The sequence below is a fragment of the Chinchilla lanigera genome, unplaced genomic scaffold, assembly GCF_000276665.1.
Source record: "Chinchilla lanigera isolate Chin_1 unplaced genomic scaffold, ChiLan1.0 scaffold00031, whole genome shotgun sequence".
In the NCBI taxonomy this organism is placed as follows: domain Eukaryota; kingdom Metazoa; phylum Chordata; class Mammalia; order Rodentia; family Chinchillidae; genus Chinchilla; species Chinchilla lanigera.
Window position 1 is genome coordinate 3,907,524 of NW_004955432.1, and position 20,452 is coordinate 3,927,975.

General features: G+C 45.6%; 1 protein-coding gene across 5 annotated transcripts in view; it reads left to right on the plus strand.

Annotated features, from left to right (window-relative positions):
* The window catches only part of Frmd3 (FERM domain containing 3), a 119,635-nt gene that overhangs the window by 76,905 nt on the left and 22,278 nt on the right, over positions 1-20,452 (plus strand). For all 5 annotated transcript variants that reach the window (XM_013516074.1, XM_013516076.1, XM_013516073.1 and 2 more), the window contains 3 exons: positions 3,870-3,944; positions 4,257-4,325; positions 10,557-10,681. In XM_013516074.1, the coding sequence (XP_013371528.1) occupies positions 3,870-3,944; positions 4,257-4,325; positions 10,557-10,681 (269 nt within the window). The remainder of the gene's footprint in view (positions 1-3,869; positions 3,945-4,256; positions 4,326-10,556; positions 10,682-20,452) is intronic.

Genomic DNA, 20,452 nt, shown 5'->3' on the forward strand with positions numbered 1-20,452 from the left:
AAAAAAAAAAAAAAAAAAAAAAAAAAAAGAAAAGAAATCTATGACAGAAAAACTTTGGAAAAGGCAAAAGCTCCTGAAAAACTAACATATACTAATAAACAAGCAGTGGGTCACAGAAGAAATCAAAGAAGAAATTTAAAAACTTGTGGAAGTTAAAAATAATAGTATGACTCTGGAAAACTATAAAAGTAGATGTAAGATGAAAGTTCATCACAATCAGCGCTCATATTAGGAAAACAGACCAAGCCCAAATAAGTAACCTTATTAGAAATCTTAATATACTTGAGAATAAACCACAAACCAGCCACAAACCAAAATTAAGGAGGGAAATGATAAAGATCAGAGCAGAAATGAATGAAATTGAAACTTAAAAAAAAAAAATCGATGAATTGAAAAGCTGGTTCTTGAAAGAATAAATAAAATAGGTAAACCCCTAGCCAGGTTTACCGAAAGAGAGAAAAGATTCACATCAGCAAATTAGAAATGAAAAAGATGAAATCACAACAAACACTGTGGAAATCCAGAAGATAGTAACTACTTAAAAATTATATTCCAACAAATGAACAAATTTTGAAAAAATGGACAGATTCTTAGACACACACAAATTACCAAAACTAACCCAAGAAGACATAAGTATGCTTAACAACCCAATAATCAGTAATAAAATTGACATAGTAATAAAGAACCTACCAACTAAAAAAATCACAGGACCTGATGGGCTCATTACTAAATTCTACAGAACCTGTAAATAGTAATACATCTCATAAACAGAAGCAAGGCCAAAAACCATATAATCATATCAATAGATGCAGAAAAGACTTTCAACAAGTTCAACACCCCTTCCTGATAAAAACCCTGAAACAGGAATAGAAGGACCATACCTGAATATGATAAAAGATATATATGACTAACCAGTGGCCAGTATCTTACTAAATGGGGAAAAACTAAAAACATTTCCCCTAAAATATCAGACTAAAGAGCTTCAGTACAACAAAAAAATTCAATCAGTAAAGTGAAGAGACAACCCATAGAATGGGGAAAAAATTTGCCAGTTACTCCTCAGACAGATGACTAATATCTAGAATATACAAAGGACTCAAAGAAAATTAAACCATCTAAAAGTAAAGATCCAGTCAAGAAATGGGCAAGAAAAAATGAACAGACACTTCATAGAGGAAGAAAGACAAATGATTAACAAATATATGAAAAAGTGTTCAACATCTCTGGTCATTAGAGAAATGCAAATTGAAACTACCCTAAAATCCCATCTTACTTCCCAAAGAATGGCTCATTCTTTGTTAAGAACTCAAACAGTAACAAATGCTGGTGAGGCTGTGGGGAAAAAGGAACTCTCCTTCACTGTTGCTGGGATGCAAACTAGTACAATTATTATGGAAATCAGTATGGAGATTTCTCACAGAACTGCAATTAGAAATTCCATACGATCCAGCAGTCCCCCTGCTAGGTATCTTCCCCATAGAGCTTAAAATATAATACTGTAGTGATCCATGCATGTCCATGTTTATAGCACAATTCATAACAGCTAAATCCTGGAAGCAGCCATCAATGACGATTACATAACGAAAATGTGGTATGTATATATAATGGAATACTGCTCGGCTATAAAATGACAGATTTGAGACATTTGTAGGGAAATGGATGCACTTGGAGAATACATTATTGAGTGGAATAATCCAGACACCCCAGCTTAAATACCGTATGGTAGCTCCCATTTGAGTGAGGTAAAGTACAAACCAAGAGAATAATAAAGGATTGGTAGAGGGGGACAGGGGAACGGATCTCTTGCAGGAGGGAAGAGTTCCAAGGGAACAAGGGCAAGGATTGAGGGGGAAGGGAGGGGAAATGAGAATAAAATATGCTATGTATAGGAACCCAATAACCTCAATTAATGTAAGCATCATATATGATAACGTGAGCTAAGATTAATCATATCGATAAGAATGAAAACTGGGGTGGGGAAACTGGAGGAGGAGGGAAGGGGAAGGAGATTCAAAAAAAGAAATAAGCTGTAGTGTGTGTGACCATTCCCCTGAGGGGGTTCTAAGTGTCCTGTTCTGCAAATATGTACTAATAAAATAAACTTCTAAAAAACTTAGGGCACAAGGGGTTTCTTTTGAGGAGAATTGAAATACTTGAGTATTAGTGGTGATTGATTTTTTGATTACTGTGTAGACTTTGTGAGTCAGACTAAAACCCACTGGGCGTGAAGTCTACAAGCACAACCATGTGGTGTTCGGATCATACCTCAATCAGCTGTTGTTCAAGAGGGACTGCTTTCTAAAAGATTGTTACTATGGCTTTCCGTTGTTCTTTGGATAAAGCCCCAAATCCTTAACAAGGATAACTTAGAGCCAGGCCGTACACAATCAGGCTGGTTATCTCTCTGGTTTGTCTTTTCCCTCCTTGTACACCTGCACTTTTCCTTCTTCATGAGGAAACAGGATGCTTCTCTGTGCGTAACAAGAGCAGTCATGTAGGTAACCTGGGTGTGTGCACAGCAGCTCTTCTTAGCGCTGCAAATGCTCATGCTGAGGGCTTCTGAGCCTGCTGGCCTCTCTGCCAGGCACCTGCCCCTCTCCACTGTCCCCAGGTTAATATCTTCCTGCCCCCATTCGCAGTTCAGATGTTGTTTACTTTGGGCGCCTTCTGTGGCTGCCCAGACTGGCTCAGCCTGCTTCCCTGTGCTCCTATCATCTTTCCCTTCACAGAAAGCCCCAGAGCATTCACGTCCACTGATTTGCATGGTTACTGGATTTGTTTTAATTTGTTCTCTGCACCTTTCACCCCGTGAGTGCAGAGACCGTGTGTCTCCTGAGCTCAGCTTGGTGTGTGGATGGTGCAGCACTTCGTCCGTGTCGCTGAGGCGGTGAGTGAGGTGGCATCAGGCGCAGAGGCAGGGACCTCTGCCTGCTGTGTGCGCATCTGTCTGTGTTCAGAGTGCTGTAGGGTACACTGGTGTGTGTGGCTCTGTGCATATCGATATTTTCAATGACCCTGAACTCTGAGTGACCCGTCTTTCTATTTGGATTTAATTGCATGAGGCTTAATGTGACTATGGTAGAGGCATCCTCAGCCGTCATAGTAATTTAGGGCCCTGTGTCTGGCCTGGGGCAGCCCATGTCCTTGATTGTTTTCAGCATGTTGTCATTTTGTTCCTATTTAAGAGTGTGGCTCAGAGGTGCTGAATCAGTGTTTGGCTGGGCTTCCTGCTCCTTTTGTATCTTCGTCAACTGCCAGCGCGGATTGTGTTAAAGGGCATTGGGTCATGGTGACACACAAGCCAGCAGCCGTGCCCGTGGTGGTGTACCCTCTTGGTCCCCTGCCTGAGCAGTAGATACACAGTCTGTCACTGTAACACAGCAAGTGACCTGTGATGCCAGGAAGCTGCTTCCTGTAGCAGCGTTTACAAAGGCACATCAACGTAGTGCCCCCAACCCCGGAGAGCTTAACGGCACCAGGTCACAAAATCCCACCCTCTCCATCTTTCTCAGTGTAAATTGAGGAAGAGTCCCTGTGGTCATCAGTATCGCCCAGTTGTTTTTGCAGGCCCTAACCTAGTAGTAATGGATTGTGAAGACCAGTGTGTGGGTCATGACCAGCTCCTTTCAAAAAGGGTGAAAGGAAATAACATCAGACACCATCAGTGACAGCATGAACTATAATACACGTAGAGAAAGTACCTGTTCTTTTGTGATGCTTTTCTTTCAGTGCTTGTATGTGCCTGCTGAGTCAAAATAGAAAATGTATTTCTTTCTTGTAGTCAAAATACCTGATTACCCCAGCGTGGCAGCGTATCCTACTTTGACTTTCCAATGTCATTACCACCTCTGCTTTGCTTTTTCTTAAAGGTATGCAAAGTCCAGTCAGATCAAGACTGTGTCAAGCAGCAAGATATTTTTTAAAGGAAGTAGATTTCGATATAGGTGGGTATGGACGGTTCCACTGCGGCATTGGGTTTGGGTGAGGTCATTCACGTGGGAATGCTCTGCTTGGAAACAAGGCTGTGAGGCTCTTTGCCCTGCTTTAGCTACTTCTGCAGCCCCGCCATTCTCCTGTTTCCACTCCGTGAAGCCTGTGGCCCGGCAGCCTCCACCTCTGCAGTGACTTCCCCTGTGGAAGAAGGGGAGGTGTGGAGTGTAGCGCTGGCTCAGACCATGGTGAAGTTAAAAAGTTGACACGCGTGTACCCCTCCTTCTATGAATGTGCACATACGTTGTGTTTCTGTCTTTTTGTAGTGGCAAAGTTGCTAAAGAGGTGGTGGAGGCAAGCTCCAAAATCCAGAGGGAGCCTCCTGAGGTGCACAGGTGAGTGGGGTGGTCCCTTCCGGCTCGGATGGCTTCTGGGATAGACAGAGGGATTGAAGGGTGGCTTTCCTCGAGCGACAGGTACAGCTTGCTGGAGCACCTGCTTAGCGTATGAGGCCCTGTGTTTGAACACAACACCACAGACACACAAAAGCCTGACTTTTTCAGATCTTCTCAAATCCCCCCATGTGTAGTGACATCCAGCATTAGATACAGACACTCTCATCTCCCTGGAAGTCTCCTTCGGAGTTGCCCGGGCTGTATCATGAGCACCACCAGGCTTTCTTTTGAGTCGTGTGTGCTGCGGACAGCAATTAGGCCCAGGTGTCAGGGGAACCAGCAGTCTGTGCCATGTCCTGACCCAGCTCCATCGTCCCTCCCTCTTAGAACTGCCCCGTTTCCACCTTGTTCCTCCAGCGTGGCCAGTGCCCAGGGGCTTGACTCCTACCTAGGCTGTTTCACGCAGGGAAGAGGCTTGCTTGCTGTTGGGTCCTTTGCTGTCAAGGGCCACCTGGATGAATGACAGCTTTGGTCATCATCTGCATAAGGGCAGCATTTTTACTGAGGTGGCCATCTATATTTAATTCTTGGGAATTAAATATTATCTTGGCTAAGCTGGGCTTCACCACAGTTTATACTAAGCATTGCATGTCCCAAACTGCAAACATGCTGGGTATCCTAAAGCTGAACATTCTTACCATGACCCCTGCCCCTGTTAGGGAAGACCATCATAAGCTAAATTTCTACCAACTTGTTAGTTGGTACTTGTCCTTCCTTCCTATCTTTGGGACCCGGAGGTGTGTCCTTTATGCCTCGATTTGTCCTGTATCCATTTCAGCTAACCAGTTGATCCGGGTGCCACTCTTCCTTGTCCCCTGGGGTCGGGCAGAAGAGGCTGTGGTTCCACAGAAATGAGACCAGGCCAGCCTGACAGGGGCATCTGGATAGCACGTCTGTCGCAAAGAAGGGAGCTGATTACTGTTTGCCAGAGATTCCATGCAGGCATTTACGGGCTATAACTCCTGGAAGCCTTCGAGCCAGTCCCTCCTACTTTCAGGAGGAGACTGACGGGCTGGGGAAGCTGGATCCCGTGGAGCCCATGGCTGGAGGTACCTTGGCACAGCGCCTGAACACCTGAAGCCCTCCCTTCAGGGAAACTTTTTTAATGCCCCCTTGCCCTGCCCCAAATTGAGGTCATTCTGCAAAGTAGAAAGGAAAAAGAAATAATAAAACCCTCAGTGTGGTCCTTCCGGGGTACTTGGATTAGAAATAACCTTTCACTAGGGGATCACTTGATCTGTTGCTTCTACGTATTGCCAGAAAACTTGAATCTTAAACAAGTGACTTCCCCAGGTCTTAAGTAGTTTCAGTAGCAGACTTGAGCCTAGAACTCCAGTGTCCTGGGTCTGAGTCCTGAGTTCTTTTCTCTCCAGCACTCACCACCCTGAAAGCTTTAGGCATGTACTTACGGGCTGGTAATTGAAGCAGTGCTACCCCAAGTGGCTCAGCTTTGTTCTTTTTCCAGCTTGATGCTTTGATATTTGACCTTAAAAATAAAAAAAAGAAAGAAAAATAAGTGGTGCTGTGGGAGTTCTGTTTTTTAAACAATGTTTTTACAGAGACATATTCCAAAGCTATAAGACGAAGAGCCTCATAGTTATGTCCACGGGTTCATGAGAAAAGAAAAGAATTTAAAAGAATACAGTACTTTTCTTCTAAATTGTGGTTTACGTAATTTAAGGAAATCAAGGCAGTCTAGCTCAGGGCTTCTCAGATCTTAATTTGCACAGGGATGTCATGCAAATGCCGTTCAAACCAGGTTCTACTTCGAGCAGCCAGGTGATAACTGGGAGCCTGTGTTTCTCCAGCACCGGGAGGAGGCTGGATGGCTGCTCTATGACCACCGTTTGAGTAGCCAGGCTCTCCGTGTGCGGTGTCGGGGGTGAAGGGAGCAGGTTGGCCAGAGCGAGAGCTTTTCTTGGAGGGACTGAACCACAAACATGGGAGGGAAATGGCCCTATGCTGACTTGTCAGCTTGTAGTTTACCCTTTCTGGAGTACTCTAAAATAACCCCAGACACAAACAATGTTTTTACAGAGACAGAACTAGAGGCCCTCGCTCTGTCTCTTCCACCACCTGCTTCTTTTATTTTTTTGGTACTGGGAATCGAACTCAGGACCTTGTGCTTGCCAGGCAGGCGCTTATGCCTCTGAGCTATATCCCTGGCCCACACCACCTGCTTCTTGTGTATACAAAAGACCACTGAATGCACATCCTCAGGATGCTTCTCTGGTCCTCAGTTCTTTGGCAGTGCCCCTCATATCTCTGGCAGTATTGGGAAGAATGTGGTTAATGTAAAGATGCAAAAATAGCTAGCTTTGGGGGGCTGGGGATTTAGCTCAGCATCACAGCTCCTGCCCGGCAAGTGCAAGGCTGTGAGTTCGGTCCCCAGTACCAGGAAAAATACCAAAAAAAAAAGAAAAAAACCCAGCTTAGGAGGCAAGCCCTCTGTCTGTCCTGGTCATCTCTATTTGCATCTCCTAACAAAGCACTTGATACACAGTAAACACGAAGGCATGTCTGTTGGATGGGCCTGTGAATGAGGCTTGTGCAATGGCAGCTGCTCCCATCCAGGATCTGCCGTGATGCTTCCCTGGGCACAGCGCTCTCCAGAGGCGGCATTGTGGCCCAGCACTGGTGATGCTTGACACTTTCATGCTAGCAGTTTTTCTTTTCTACCCAGTGGCGCGGAAGGAAATTGTTCCTCTTGGACAATTGTTTCATTTTCAAATTTTTGAGCTTCTATTTATTATTTAGTTTTATTAGTAGGTGTTTGCAGTACATAACGATCACATTCATCGTGGGAAAAAGCTTCTTTGGTACAGCTGTCAAAAGTGACGGTAGTGAGTTCCCTTCTGGCGGTGGGTGTCCAGCGATGACTGTTAGTCTGGGGTGATGACAGCAAGGCCCTCACTGATCATCTTTCCTTATACCTGAGATTGTACTCCTCAAAGGGTGTCAAATTCATGAACTTCTGAGGTGTGTGAGTATAGAGATGGATGCACACAGACTGAGGACATTGTCTTGGAATTATTATTTTTTTCTTCAAAAGCAGGAGCAAAAGTTGGCTGGCATTAGCTCATTGATTTTTGTTGATAACAAATCCCCCAGTAAAGCTCTCCTGGGGATTAAAGTACTTCTGAAATTATAGGTGCCATACAGATGTAAAGAGATCATATCGTCATCTCTCATCCAAGACTGGGAAGCTAGAATCTGAAAGACACATGCATGTTAAAATCCCAGCCACCCACAGAAGTGTCTTTCTTCAAGATGTACAGCCTCACTGCAATCTCTCTCCCTCTGTAAAGACAAGACTTCCCTTACCTATCTGTCGTGCAAGTATGTGGAGAAGAAAGTTGAAGTAACGTGTTTACACATCACTTTGCAAACTGAAAAAGGGCCATTCAGATTCTGGCATTATATTTGTCCTTAGGGCACTGTGCTGCTGGCTCTGGCTTTAAAGAAAGCCTACATTAGTTGGCACATTTTAAAAGGTTGCAAGGGAAGAATTAGGTAGAAAGAAAAAGTAGTCCAAAGGAAATGGTAGATGTATTAGTGCAATTCAGCTGCTATAACAGAATCCTACAGACCAGGGAGTTTATAAACAAGAAAAGTTATTTCTTCTTACTTTGGGAGGCTGAAAAGTCCTGTATTTCTCATGTTCCAATCCCACATTGTATCCACCTTTGGATTTCTCTATATTGTGCACTTATCAGGGAAGTAATGTTCCTCTTGTTGTGATGTTTCTGGAGAGACTCAGGCTTGTGATCTGCTGTAGAAGTCATCTGGCCCCACCTAAGCAAAGTATAGCCCCATGCCCCTGTCCATGGCCCTCAGCCTGGCCTACAACAGAGCAGGGAGCAGGGAGTGTGGAACCTGGGTCAGCCTTCCTGAGTGCCTGGTGCCAAGGAGGTCATCGTTCGGGAGCTCAGCCTGTTCACAAACCAGACAGCTGTTGGACATGGCTGTACTGGGTGGGCCAAGACGTTTGCCATCTCCTGCTAAAGGCTGTCGGGAGGATGAGTGTTCCGGTTTGGTATGACAGAGGCAGTGACTCCTGGGGGACAAGAATAACAGTTTCTAGCAGGTAGCTCAGCTGGTGATGGACATAAATGGAGCAGAGCAATTCAGAGTCACTTTCACAAGAATGGATAGAAAGGCTGGTTCTGCAGAAAACAGCATGACCCATGCAAAACACAGCAACATGCTGTACTCTGCAGAGCTGGAGTCCCAGTCCCAAATGGCCACAGGGCCAGAGGAAAACCCATGAGAGCTAAGAAGCTGAGAACCTGCACGATAAAAACAAGAAGTGCTCATGGTAAATTTTAATCTGTCCTCACTTTCCGTCTTTATGTCTGTGGGGGTTTTCCTGCATTCACATTCACCTGTCCATTCTACCATGCTGACCAGGACTTGCCCTGGCCTCGCCTTCCCAGCTGGCTCGCTCAGAGGATCAGGTGCCCTGCTTTGGTGCTCCCAGGAGACCCTTGGCCATCATCTCCTTCATTAGATGTTTTCCAGTGGTAGCTGTAGCACATTAATGAGTCATGACAGTCAGTAGTAGTCAAGACCAGCACTTTAAAACAAGTGATGTGGAATTTTATTAAATTAATTAATTAATTAATTAATTTATTTATTTATTTTGGTCTTTTTGAGGCCGGGTCTCACTATGCAGTTCAGACTGGCCTTGAGCTCACTTTGTAGCCCAGGCTGGCCTGGAACTTGCAACAATCCTGCCTCAGCCTCCCGAGTGCTGGAATTATAGGCCTGTGCCACCAGGCCTGGCAATGTGGAATTTTCAAAAGGGAAGCACATAACTGTGACTACTGTTGTGTGAAATGCTCATTTTGGTTGTATGTCTTTGTGTGTGAGTGTGTGTGTGTACAGAAAGGTGATAGGAAATGTGTTTTATAATGTGGATCCCAGACAAAGCAATCAAAATCCAGGTCTAAACAGTGAGGTATTAAGGGGAGAGCTGCAGCTTCCTGGGATGGGTCAGACCATCTGAGGTTTACACATCAACTGCAGCATAGCTGGCTCCATACACTTCCTTTCCACCCCGTGCCAGCTGTGGAGCTCGTGACTGGAGATGCTGACAGGAGTCCTGCTCCTCCCTCCCCGACCCCACACTGCAGAGAAGTGCTGAGGCTTGAAGGCTGTCAGTCAGCTTTCTGGCCAGCCTGGGGGTACCCAGCCAGTCTGAAACTGCAGCTTATGTCAAGTCTGGATTGCATTCAGGTTACTACCAGAATGCCCTTTAATAAGATGTCAACTGAGGCACCATAAGACACACAGGCAGGTGAGGTCAGTCTCAGCCTGTGAGGGCTTAGCAAGGTGGGGCTAATTTGTGCACCAGTAACTACAGAGAGACACAGGGGACAAATGTAGTGAGTTGTGAAGGAAGAGAGAGTGGTGTGAAAAAGAGATAGCGGCAGGGAGAGAGAGAGTCTGCCTCTGTTGTGAGGAGCAGTCCAAGAAGGAAGGCGTCAGAGGACAGGAGACACCTGGCACCATGCCCAGAGGATCGGTTGTTAAGTCTTATAGGGAGCAGGGGGCGGGCAGACCTCCCTGCAGGCCCAGCCTCCCTGTCTGGCAGAGAAGATGGCTCTTCTCCCTGCAGCAGGTGTGCAGACAGGTTCCCATCACAGCCAGTTGTTCTGGGGAGATACTTGCACAGTTTCCTTGGCATCTACCGCCCACCCTGGTCACTCATGAGCATGCAGCGTGTGAACGGGAATGTTAACCACTGGTGTTCAGCAGCGCAAAGCAGCTCTTTACCCAGAACGTCTGCGAAGTCCATCTGGCAGGAATGTAGGCGGTGGTCTTTTGCACTCAGCCACACCCTTCTTCACCATTTTGTGCATCTGCTTCAGGGCCAGCTCACTCCCATGTGCGTTTCCCGTGTCTTTAAAGTGCTTGTGTTGTAACCCAGCGTGGTTGGGTGTGAGGATACTTGAGAACTACATTTTCTTTCGCTGGGTTGCAGTGGGACACATGGACATTCATGAGGACCGTGAGGGTAAGCAGGGCTGTCTCCTGCGTGTCACATCATCTTTTCTGCTGACTTAATCCACCTTGTGTGTCCAGAGGCAGTTCCCGCATGGTGGCCACTGAGGGAGAGGCCGGTGTTTGATGTGGACACCGACTCCATCTGGCTGTGTCTGTTTGCAGGGTCAGCATCACTCAGAGCCGCAGTTCCCACTCCTTGAACAAGCAGCTCATCATCAACATGGAGCCCCTGCAGCCCCTGCTTCCCTCCCCCATGGAGCAGGACGAGGAGCTTCCCCTGGGTGAGGGTAAGTTGGCCGCGTCACCCCAGCCCTGTGTTGTGGGCCACTAAGGGGCCAGTTCTCTCTCTACTGGGCACACGAGGGGCAGGAGCCAGAGTGAGGCATAAATTATGTTTGTAACAAATAAGCCTTTTTGTGTGTGCAGTTAGAAGGCTATATTATAGTGGGAGTTCTACTGGGTTCTTCCAGAAGGTTCACTTGTGCAAAGTATTTCTAAAATTCCATGCGACAGCAGCGGCGATGTTACAGCTGCGAACCACAGGTGGCTATTTAAAGCTAAGTTTAGATCGACATATATATATGTAAATAAATAAAGGGGTTCAAGAGATGCGGGGATGGGGAGGGCGGGGAGGGGGTTAAAAAGAATTAAGAAATGTAAATATGGCCAGTCCCCATGATGAATGTAATCCCATATTACAAACATATACCAGTAAAGTGTAAATATTTAAAGACACAAAATAAAAAATCATAAAAAGCTAAGTTTAAATTCATTAAAATTAAAAATCCAATTCCTCAAGCACACTAGCTAGATTTCCAGTGTTCAGTAGCCACATGTGGCAGATGGCTGCCATACTGGAATGTGAGACTAAAAACATCTCCATCATCACTGGACTCTTATTAGAAGGAGATATTTTTAACGATAGTCACAGTTGCATTGGTGGAATTACGAGGAATTCTTCACAAGTGCCTGTACACTGGTCATCCTCTTTCTGCCTCAGTAATTCTCCAACCTCTTCCTTTTCTGTGGGTCCCTTGTCTGACAGTTTTGATGCAGCCTAAAAAAATAGTATCCACTTTAACTCAAGAATTGTCATATTTTTAAAAGCCTGTGTGCTTATGGTATGCTTCTCCTCCCACTTCCTTCCCTCCCCTCCTTCTCTCCCTCCTTCCATCTCTCTTCCCTTCCTCCCCTTCTTTCCTCCTTCCTTCCCACCCTCTCATTTTTCTTTCTTTGTAAGAACTTTGCTTACTTTGGCGACTCTTACCACACTGTCTCCTGCTGACGCTTGGTGAGACAAATCTCACACCCTCATTGATTTAATAGTAAACGAAAAACAAAAATACACAAAATAAAGTTACTGGAACCCAGAATACAGGCATACCATTCTTTTCCTAAATCTTATGTGATCTTTTGGTTTCATCATGGAAGATCTGGATACCGGGCAGTTTCGAGAAGCTGGGTTTTCCCTTCTCTAAGGGATCACCTCCACTTCAGTGTCAGGGATTCCTTCCATAGGAGAAAACTTTTCAGTTCATAATAAAAATTGGAACTGACACACAGGCACCTGGAGAGAGACAGCAGCAGCCAGCTCGCATTGAGCTGTGAAGGGCTTTAGTAGATTTTTCCTGGGAAGTCACACAATCCCGTGTGTAGAGGGAAAGTGTGAAATATAGGGGTGGGTGTCTCTGAAGATAGCTTGCTCCTGTTCCCAGCTGGGCCGCAGGAGTGGTATTGTGAGTATAGCCTTATTATAATAAATACAGTTGTCTGTCCTAACAACTGTAAACTGTCTGTAAGTTTATTGCTAAATTAGTTTTCTTAGCCCAAAGGTCTCTTTATGTGTTTTTCAAGTAAAAGGAAAGTGGCTTTTGTTTCTGATCACTGATGCTTATGGGGCTTCATCTCACCTCCTAATTTGAGATTACATGGGAGGCAATGGGGAAATTCAGGCCTGCAGTTGACCTCACTGGAATTATACTCTAACTCCGGGGCTGTGTGGAGGATGGAGTCCAGGTGAGTGTGTGAGGGGCAGAGTCTCTCACTGCAGTGTTACTGACGCCTTAAAGTAGGCATTTCTTTGTCAGAGTGCTGTCCTGTGCACTAGGATGTGTAGTGGTATTACCGGCTTCTTAGGGCCTCACCAGTCCCCAGAAGGGAGAATGCCTCCAGAACTGGCGTGTATGCCTGGGGACTCAAATGGCTCTCTGGCTAAGAACTACTGGGTTGGAAGCAAAAAGACACAGAGAAGAAACAGACAAGGGCTGAAGTCAGAGAGAATGAGACTGGGAGGAGGCACGGGATTGAAGACTGCTTAGTGGTGGGACTGTTGAGAAGGGGCACGCACACCTCCTGTGGCCCGCTTCTGCGGGCTTAATTCAGATAGACAGCAGGAAAGAATATTACAGCCTGGATAAGTTAAGTCCCTTCCAACTTGAACATTCTAAATCCACAAATAAGGGTCAAGTTTCTCCCCCTTTTGAACTTCCATAGCATTTACCTTTCCACTTGGTTCTGATCAGCTTGTCACCTTTCTGTGCCTATGCACATGTAAAGAATAATGAAGTGGGCAGATAATCTTCCCTTCACTTAGAGGTGATGAGTAGGAACCTTCCACCTCTATTTCAAATCTGAGACTCAGGAGTCCCAGGAAGGTTTAGTGACTTTCAGCATCACCAAAGAGCCATGGCAAGTGATTCCATTTAGATATTGGAGCCATGTCAAGAGCCAGAGGTGTGCACTGCTTTTCTGAACGTCAGACATGAGTGGAGGAGGGAGCTTTCTATGTCTCTGCCCACCTTTAGTGTTGTCCTCATCTCTACATCATGGATCAAATTCTTGTTTGGGGGGTTTTCAAATCACACATTTTGAAATTGGATTCAAATACAGATCAAGATCAGCAGCGCAAGTCCTGTTAGGAGATTTGTCTCCTGAGGAGTTGTTTAAAAATCAGTTTGACTTTTGGAAGCTCCATCTCTGTGAGATCACGGGAGGTCTGGGCATATGTCTTGGATGGGCCCCTAGGTGGTAGTAACCCCGTCACCATGGCTCTCTGAGATCACAATCACCTATTTGTCTGACAAGCTGTTTTCATTCATCTGAGAAGCTCAAGTGTCACAAAGACAACTGGGCAGAGTATTATTGCCCAGATTAACCCACTGGCCTTTGGGGAGAACATGTGACCCTACTCACCCTAAGGACAGCTGAGGGATTAGTGCTGAAGTGGCCTGTGTCTGGGTGAAATAAAAACAGAATCAGTTCCTAGGCACTGCTCAGCAACAGGAATATTTTCTGTGCTCAGCCAGAAGTTGCTCAGTTACTGTGTCCAGGGGAATTAGCACGGGGGAAAAAGTTCAGAAAAGAAAGGCAAGACATTTGCACAGTGCCACTTCAGAATTTCAGAATTTCTGACTTTTGGGAATTTCAGAAGAGGAAAAGAGTGAGAGTGGGAGTGGTTTTGGAGGAAAGCATCATTTTAAAGAGTCGTTAATTTGAATAACATGTAAGCAGAGGAAGCTCTCCATAGTGCAGATAGCAGCATCCTTGTGCATTTTATTGGTGAAGTAGATTTCTCATTATACAAGAAAGCTGAACGGTGGTAGAGAAGAGCAATGAAATTAATCACTTGAGACCTGGTGGCTTGCAAGTGCTGATGTCTAATGAAAACCATTCTTGTCTGCCATAGCAAACATACAGGCTGGCATAATTAAACGTGATGGGAAAGCCACTCTCCACCCCAGCATGAGGTGGAGTTGGAAACATTTGACGTTCCTCTGCTGGCTGAATGAAGCGCAGTGGAGACTCCAGCTTTTCCATAATGGGGGCCTTGGGGTGCAATCGTGATGGAGTGAGTAGAGGTCTCATGCTGACAAAGACAGTGTCTATATCAAAGAATAGATGGGAATTTTAGAAAGTGGTAAAGCTAATGGCCCCCAGCACACTGTCTCTCTCTCTCTCTCTGTGTGTGTGTGTGTGTGTGTGTGTGTGTGTGTGTGTGTGTATAAAGGTGTTTAACAGGTTGCTTAGAGTGCATAGCACTAGCTATAGATGACTGGCTGTATTGCAACTCTGGCTAGATTGTGTGTGGTCGTGTGAAGGCATCTGAGCATGCACAGACAGTACCGTTCTTGACGTGAGGAATGCGATACGCTTGGTCCATCCAACCTCCTCCCTCCCCTAACAGGTGACGGATGGGCCCCGCTGCACTGCCTGCCGAGCTTCCATCCTCGCCTGGCAGCACTTTTCATGGGCTGTGCAGTTGCTCCAATCCTACCCAGCACTGCAGCTGTTGGTCTCTTTTCTCTTTGTCCACTCACTCTGGTGTCCTCCCTGCCAGTCCGACAGAACGTTCTCCTTCCTTCCCCCCTTGCTGGAGTTCCATGGGCAGATCTGTCCTCTTCTCAGCATTTGAATGTCTCCTCCCTACACTATCTACCTCCCCCTTGTGCTAGGCCCCTGCTTCCCCTGGCCTGCGGGTGCACATGAGTGACGAGGCACTGGCCTTTCATGTTATTCCATGACGTGAACACAGTAGGGACTGTTTATAAAACCCGAAGACCCCTGTTCTCCTCTCGGTTACTGTGACCGGGAGATGATGTGCTTCATTTACACCTGTCCCCCACAGGGTTCTGATTTGTTTATTTTCTCCTCATCTAAAAATTCTAGAAAGTTACAAAAAAGCATACATAAGCAGAAGAAAGTCACTTCCAGATTGTCACCCTCCTGGAAGCAGTCAGTGTGAACACCTTTGCAACTTCCTTCCCCATGCATTTTAATGTGGTGGTGATCATCTTGTGGGTACAATTTAAAAATTCCTACTTTGTTCGGTTACTCTTGAAGACTGTAGTGCATGAAGATATGTCAGAGGTAACTCTAGGTCAGACAGTGAATTAAGAATACATTTGGCACGGATGCAGACAAATGGGTTAATACCCTCAAGTAGAAGGTACTTGCTCAGAGCACAGTTCTAAGCATGACTTTGGCACTGCTGGTGCTGGGCCAGCCCAGCTTTCCCAGCTAAAGGCAGCCCAGGAGTCTGCTGCTGACAGCTCCACGGCAGCAGAACTTACCTCTGTAGTGGCTCTTATTTAGCAAAACTCAAACTCAAGTCATGGTCACACCTACTGAATTCTAGGATGAAGGACCATGGTTCGGGCCAGCAGCTCCCCTAGGCAGGAGATGGCAAGTGTAGCTCAGGAGACAAGGTAGCGGCCCAAGCAGGTGCTGCAGAGTTACATTCTGTAGTCTCTTCAAAAGCCACTTGTCTCCCTGTGTAAGCTTTTCCTTGGTGCTAGTTTCATCTTTGGAACTCTGATTTCTGCTTTCCTGACTACAAAGGTACTTACAAGACGGTATCACGTGAAAGACATCTTTGAAGTTTTTAGTATTTCCTGTGCTGTGGGTTAAGTGCATTTTGTCTTGCAAAGATTGTGTGGTTTACGTCTGGCTGGTTCTGTGGTTGGTGATTCCCCACAGATGTCCATTTTATGGGGATGTGGTATTCCCTAGTGTCAACATTAAGAGGCAACAGTGCATGTAGGTTAGTTGGCTAATGCTCCACAAAAACCACCTTTGAAATGTACTATTTTTCTCTGTAGACATAACATTGGTTCAGATAATTGCTCTCTTTCTGTACAAATGCCTTGGATAGGAGAGCAAGTACAAGCTCTGGCGTTCGCTCCTCCACAAGAAGCCAGTGACCACGGGCAAGACCCTCCGTCTTCCCAGTCTTCCTTTTTCTCATCTAGAAAACAAAAAGACTGGACTTGAGCAGCGCTCAGTGTTTTCTAGCTCTGAACTCTGGTTCCTTTGCTGAATGTCCAGGTAAAAGAATCCCAGACTGTAGCTTGAAGTCCTTTATATGAGAATGGGAATGTGGAGACAGGAATGTTTCTCACAGAATTTGGGAGACACTGAGGATGGTCCTGAGCAGGGGTCGTCAAGGTGCAGCTCCTGGCCAGGCCATTAAAGGCAGTGTCCTTGGGCTTGGGTCTGCTAGTTATGTCCTAAATGATTATATAGCTACCTGTGCAATAAGCACAGTTTTTCCTCCTGGCCCACAAAGCTTCACACTCACAATCTGGGCCTTTTCCAACCCCTGATCTAGCACATCCACTTCAGATTCTTCTACAGTGGGGAGGCCGGAGATGTGAGACAGTTTGTCCCACATTATACTTGGAGAAGTACTGGGGCTGGGATTATATCCTGGTTCTCACATTCCCGGCCCAGGCATCTCAGATGACAAGGAACACATCTAAATGACTCAAGTATATCTTTCAAAAACAGAACCTGTAACTAAAGAACTCCACTTATTTTTTACTTAAATGAATAATCAAAAGAAACACCATATTGAATAGAAATGTAGGGAATCTGTGGTTCAGGAAGGAGAGCTTTTGTGTGTCTGGGACAGAATTGAAGCCTTTTGTTTTCTATCATAGTCCTCCAGGACCTTGCAACTCCGTGGGGATGGCTGTCACCTTGGAATGCGTAGTGAGGAGACTGGGGACCAAGTGTGGCTAGAAACAGGATTCTTTGGGTGACTGAGCCTGCAGGGAAAACAGACTTTGCGCAGGACACCCATTCATTAAGTAAAGGATGGCCCACCCTGGAGCTAGTACTAATTACTCATTTGCTCATCGTGTGTGTTAAAGGCCATTGTCTTAGTGGAAGCAATTCAGTAGTAGGGCTTCTCAAATCACTGCTCCTGCTCAGGGTAGAATGTGGCTGCTTACTTAATAATTGAATTAAAGAATTTGCTGAAAGTGACTAAATATGCCAGTCATGTGCCTGATGATGTAACCCATTCACAGGCCTTACAAGCTGGGAGTAGAGCCAGCGGAGATCACCCCGAGTGTGACCAACTATGGCCACAGAACATAGCGGGCTTGGCATTTAGACCAGTAAACACCCACACCATTTCCTAAAAAACCACAGTGGAGGAAAAGTGAAAGTACTGCTAAACCCGCTGTCACAGAGAGCAGAGTCAGGATTCCCTGACTCTCGGAGATAGTTCCACAATCAGCACAAAGAATCTATGTTCTAGTATTTTTGTTAGTGGGTTGGTCGCAAATGTTAAGTAGATGTTCTTTGAGATACTCAGGCTAAAACTCAGGCAGGTTCCTGTAGATCTCCCTCCCTCCTCTCTCGCCTCCTAAGACTCAATGTCAGCCGTGTGGAGTGAAGCTGTGGGCAGTGTGTGCTAGTGACGTTCTTTTAGGTGGCCCAGAGTGATAGGTCTGTGGCTGCCTGGGCAGGATCCTGAAAAGTGATGTGAGTAGTTTGGCACAAGGCTGGTTGCAGGGAGTGTCCTCTGGATGTCCACACAATGCCGTGCTCACAGGGGTACAGCATCCTGCTGGATAACACTGCTGGCAAACTGGAGGCTCCGGCTTCTGAGCAGGATCCTGTGCAGTAGGCTCATGCTATGATGCACAGGGAGAATTGGGAACCTACTAAGACTTCTACCAACATTTTAAAACATTACCTTATCATGTAAGTTCTCTTGTGTAAGTTTCATAATGTATGTAACAAATAAAAGCAACTCTGCATGTGTCTAGTTCATAAGTAACACAGTTCTTAGCAAGTGTGCATACTTTTGTCCCCTAAAGCTGTGGCTGTAACACACTAGATCTTGCTAATAAGTCTGCACAGAAGAAAGGAGGGACATGTTTCTGAAATTGTAAAATCCCTGTTGATGCAAAGCTCCAGATTCCTAAAATAGATGTGAGTCTGTCTGCTCTGGTTACGACCATGACATGCCACTTCACATGCCTTGGCTCTGTCACTTGATCAGCCACCCTTCGTTACTGGGCACTGACTTGCCTCTGCCAAGCTGTCGGGTAGGTGCTGTGTCACTCTCAGTTAAGCATCTGATGGTGGCCTTGGAGTCCCCAGTTTGCCTGGGGGTTGAACTCCACTTAGGGGGACAGAGGAGTCAGCATTAGTGGTGTGTTGCTGGTGGGAAGAGCACTGGATGGAGAGGGAGAGGGAGGAGGATCATCCATCCACCCATCCATCCATCCATCCATCCATCCATCCATTCATTCATTCATTTGTAACCATGTACAGTTATCTGGCACCTGCTGGTCATCACCACCACCTGAATCTTACTTACTTTTTTGTTTAACGAGGTTAAGTGGTGTCTGAGGTTCCTTCTCACACTGACTGGCCTTTTATAATTCTACTCCTCAGTTGCTGGTCTTCTTAAATATATCATTTGGGGGATCTGCCAGTACCTCTGAAAGCAAAAGATGAAGCCATGTTCTGTTCAGTGTGATAAATAAATGCAACAACAGGCAGGTGGCACCAGGATCTCTAAAAGAAGCATTCAGTTTTTTTCTTTTTATGAGTGGTACATTTCTAGCATAAAAATTTAAAATTAATGGGATGAAGCTTAAAAAGTATACAGTGTATCAATGAATGACCTCTTGGAAGAGCCCTTGCTTTCTTTTAAAAATTTTTTTATCAGTAAGTGTTTGTCGTACATAATGATCACATTCATCATGGGGAATTTGTACCTGTGCATAGTATGTGTTTTTTTTTTCTTTTTTTCCCATTTCCTTCCCCTCCCTCCAACCCTTCATCCCTTCTCCATTTACAAAAGCATTATTTCCATTTTTCCTTTTTGTTCTCTCTTTTTAAACCCCTTTTCCCTTCCTTCACTTCCCTCTTTCCCCTCCCTCATTCCCCTTCCCATTTAAACATTTTCTTCCTACTTCCCAATATCTATTCTTCATTATGGTCCTTATTTACCCTTTGGATTTCTCATAAGAGAGAAACAATGTGGTATTTAAACTCATGTGTCTAATTTACTTCACTTAAAATTATGGTCTCCAGGTGCATCCATTTACCTAAAAATGTCTGAAGTTTATCCTTCTTTATGGCAGATTAGGGCACCATTGCATATAAAAACCACATTTTCTTCATTCATTCATTTGTTGACAGGCACATGGGCCATTTCCAAGATTTAACTACTACAAATTATGCTGCTATGAACATGGGTGTGCATATATCACTGTGGTATGATGCTTTGAACTCTTTTGTAAAGATACCTAGAAGGGGAAAGGGTCAAATGAAACCTTTTGTTTCAGGTTTTTGAGGAATCTCCATACCGATTTCCATAGTGGTTGTACCAATTTATATTCCCACCAGCAGTGGAGAAAGGTTCCTTTTGACACTTCTCAGATGAAGAAGTACCAACAACAAATAAATATATGAAAAAAATGTTCAGCATCACTGGTCATTTGCGAAATGCAAACTAAAACAATGGTGAGATTCTGTCTCACCCCAGAAAGAATGGCTGTCATCAAGACATCAACTAATAACAAATGCTCATGAGGTATTTGTGGGGGGAAAAAACATTTGCTACCTTTAAGAAGTTGTCTCTTCTTACAGGAGAAGTCCAGTTGGGAGCTTTCTAAGCCCCGCGTCTCCACTTCAACATCAGAGATGAGACTTGGGGCGATGCTTCTGCTAAAAGGGAATAAACAGGTCTTAAGGGGCACTGATAATCAGAATGTAGACCGGAACTTTTGCCCCTGAAGAAAGGAGTATCCTCATTCAAACACAGAGCATCTTTTGTGGCCTGGCCAGTCCCTAACTGACCCCTTGGCCACAGCTGAACCATGCGGCCTCTGCACACACCGTGGCCTCACCCCAATTCCAGGGCAGTTGTACCTTGAACTTGGAGGACTCAAAACACCAAGCCCAGTCTTTGGATTGGGCCCTGCGTCCCGCTCCGTGCATCGCTGTGTCCTGCCCTCTGGCCCTTGTGCGCCTGCCTTGCGCACCTGCCTGTGCAGCCTGACTCCCTCTGGAGCCCCTGCTGCTGTGGGCCCTGTGCTCTGCTGTCCCACAGCAGGGCTTGTCCCTCTCCCAGGCCGGGCTGTGTTTCTGACCCTGACCTGGGATTGGGCCTTGTCCCTGTTTGCTGACTGAGAGTCCACATGGGTCTCTTTCCTGGCTCTGTTTCCCCTGGCGCCATTCCTACTTCTCTCCTCTCCGGTGTCTGTGTTCCCTCTATTCTGCCTGGAACATACTATGCTCATGACCACTTCAGA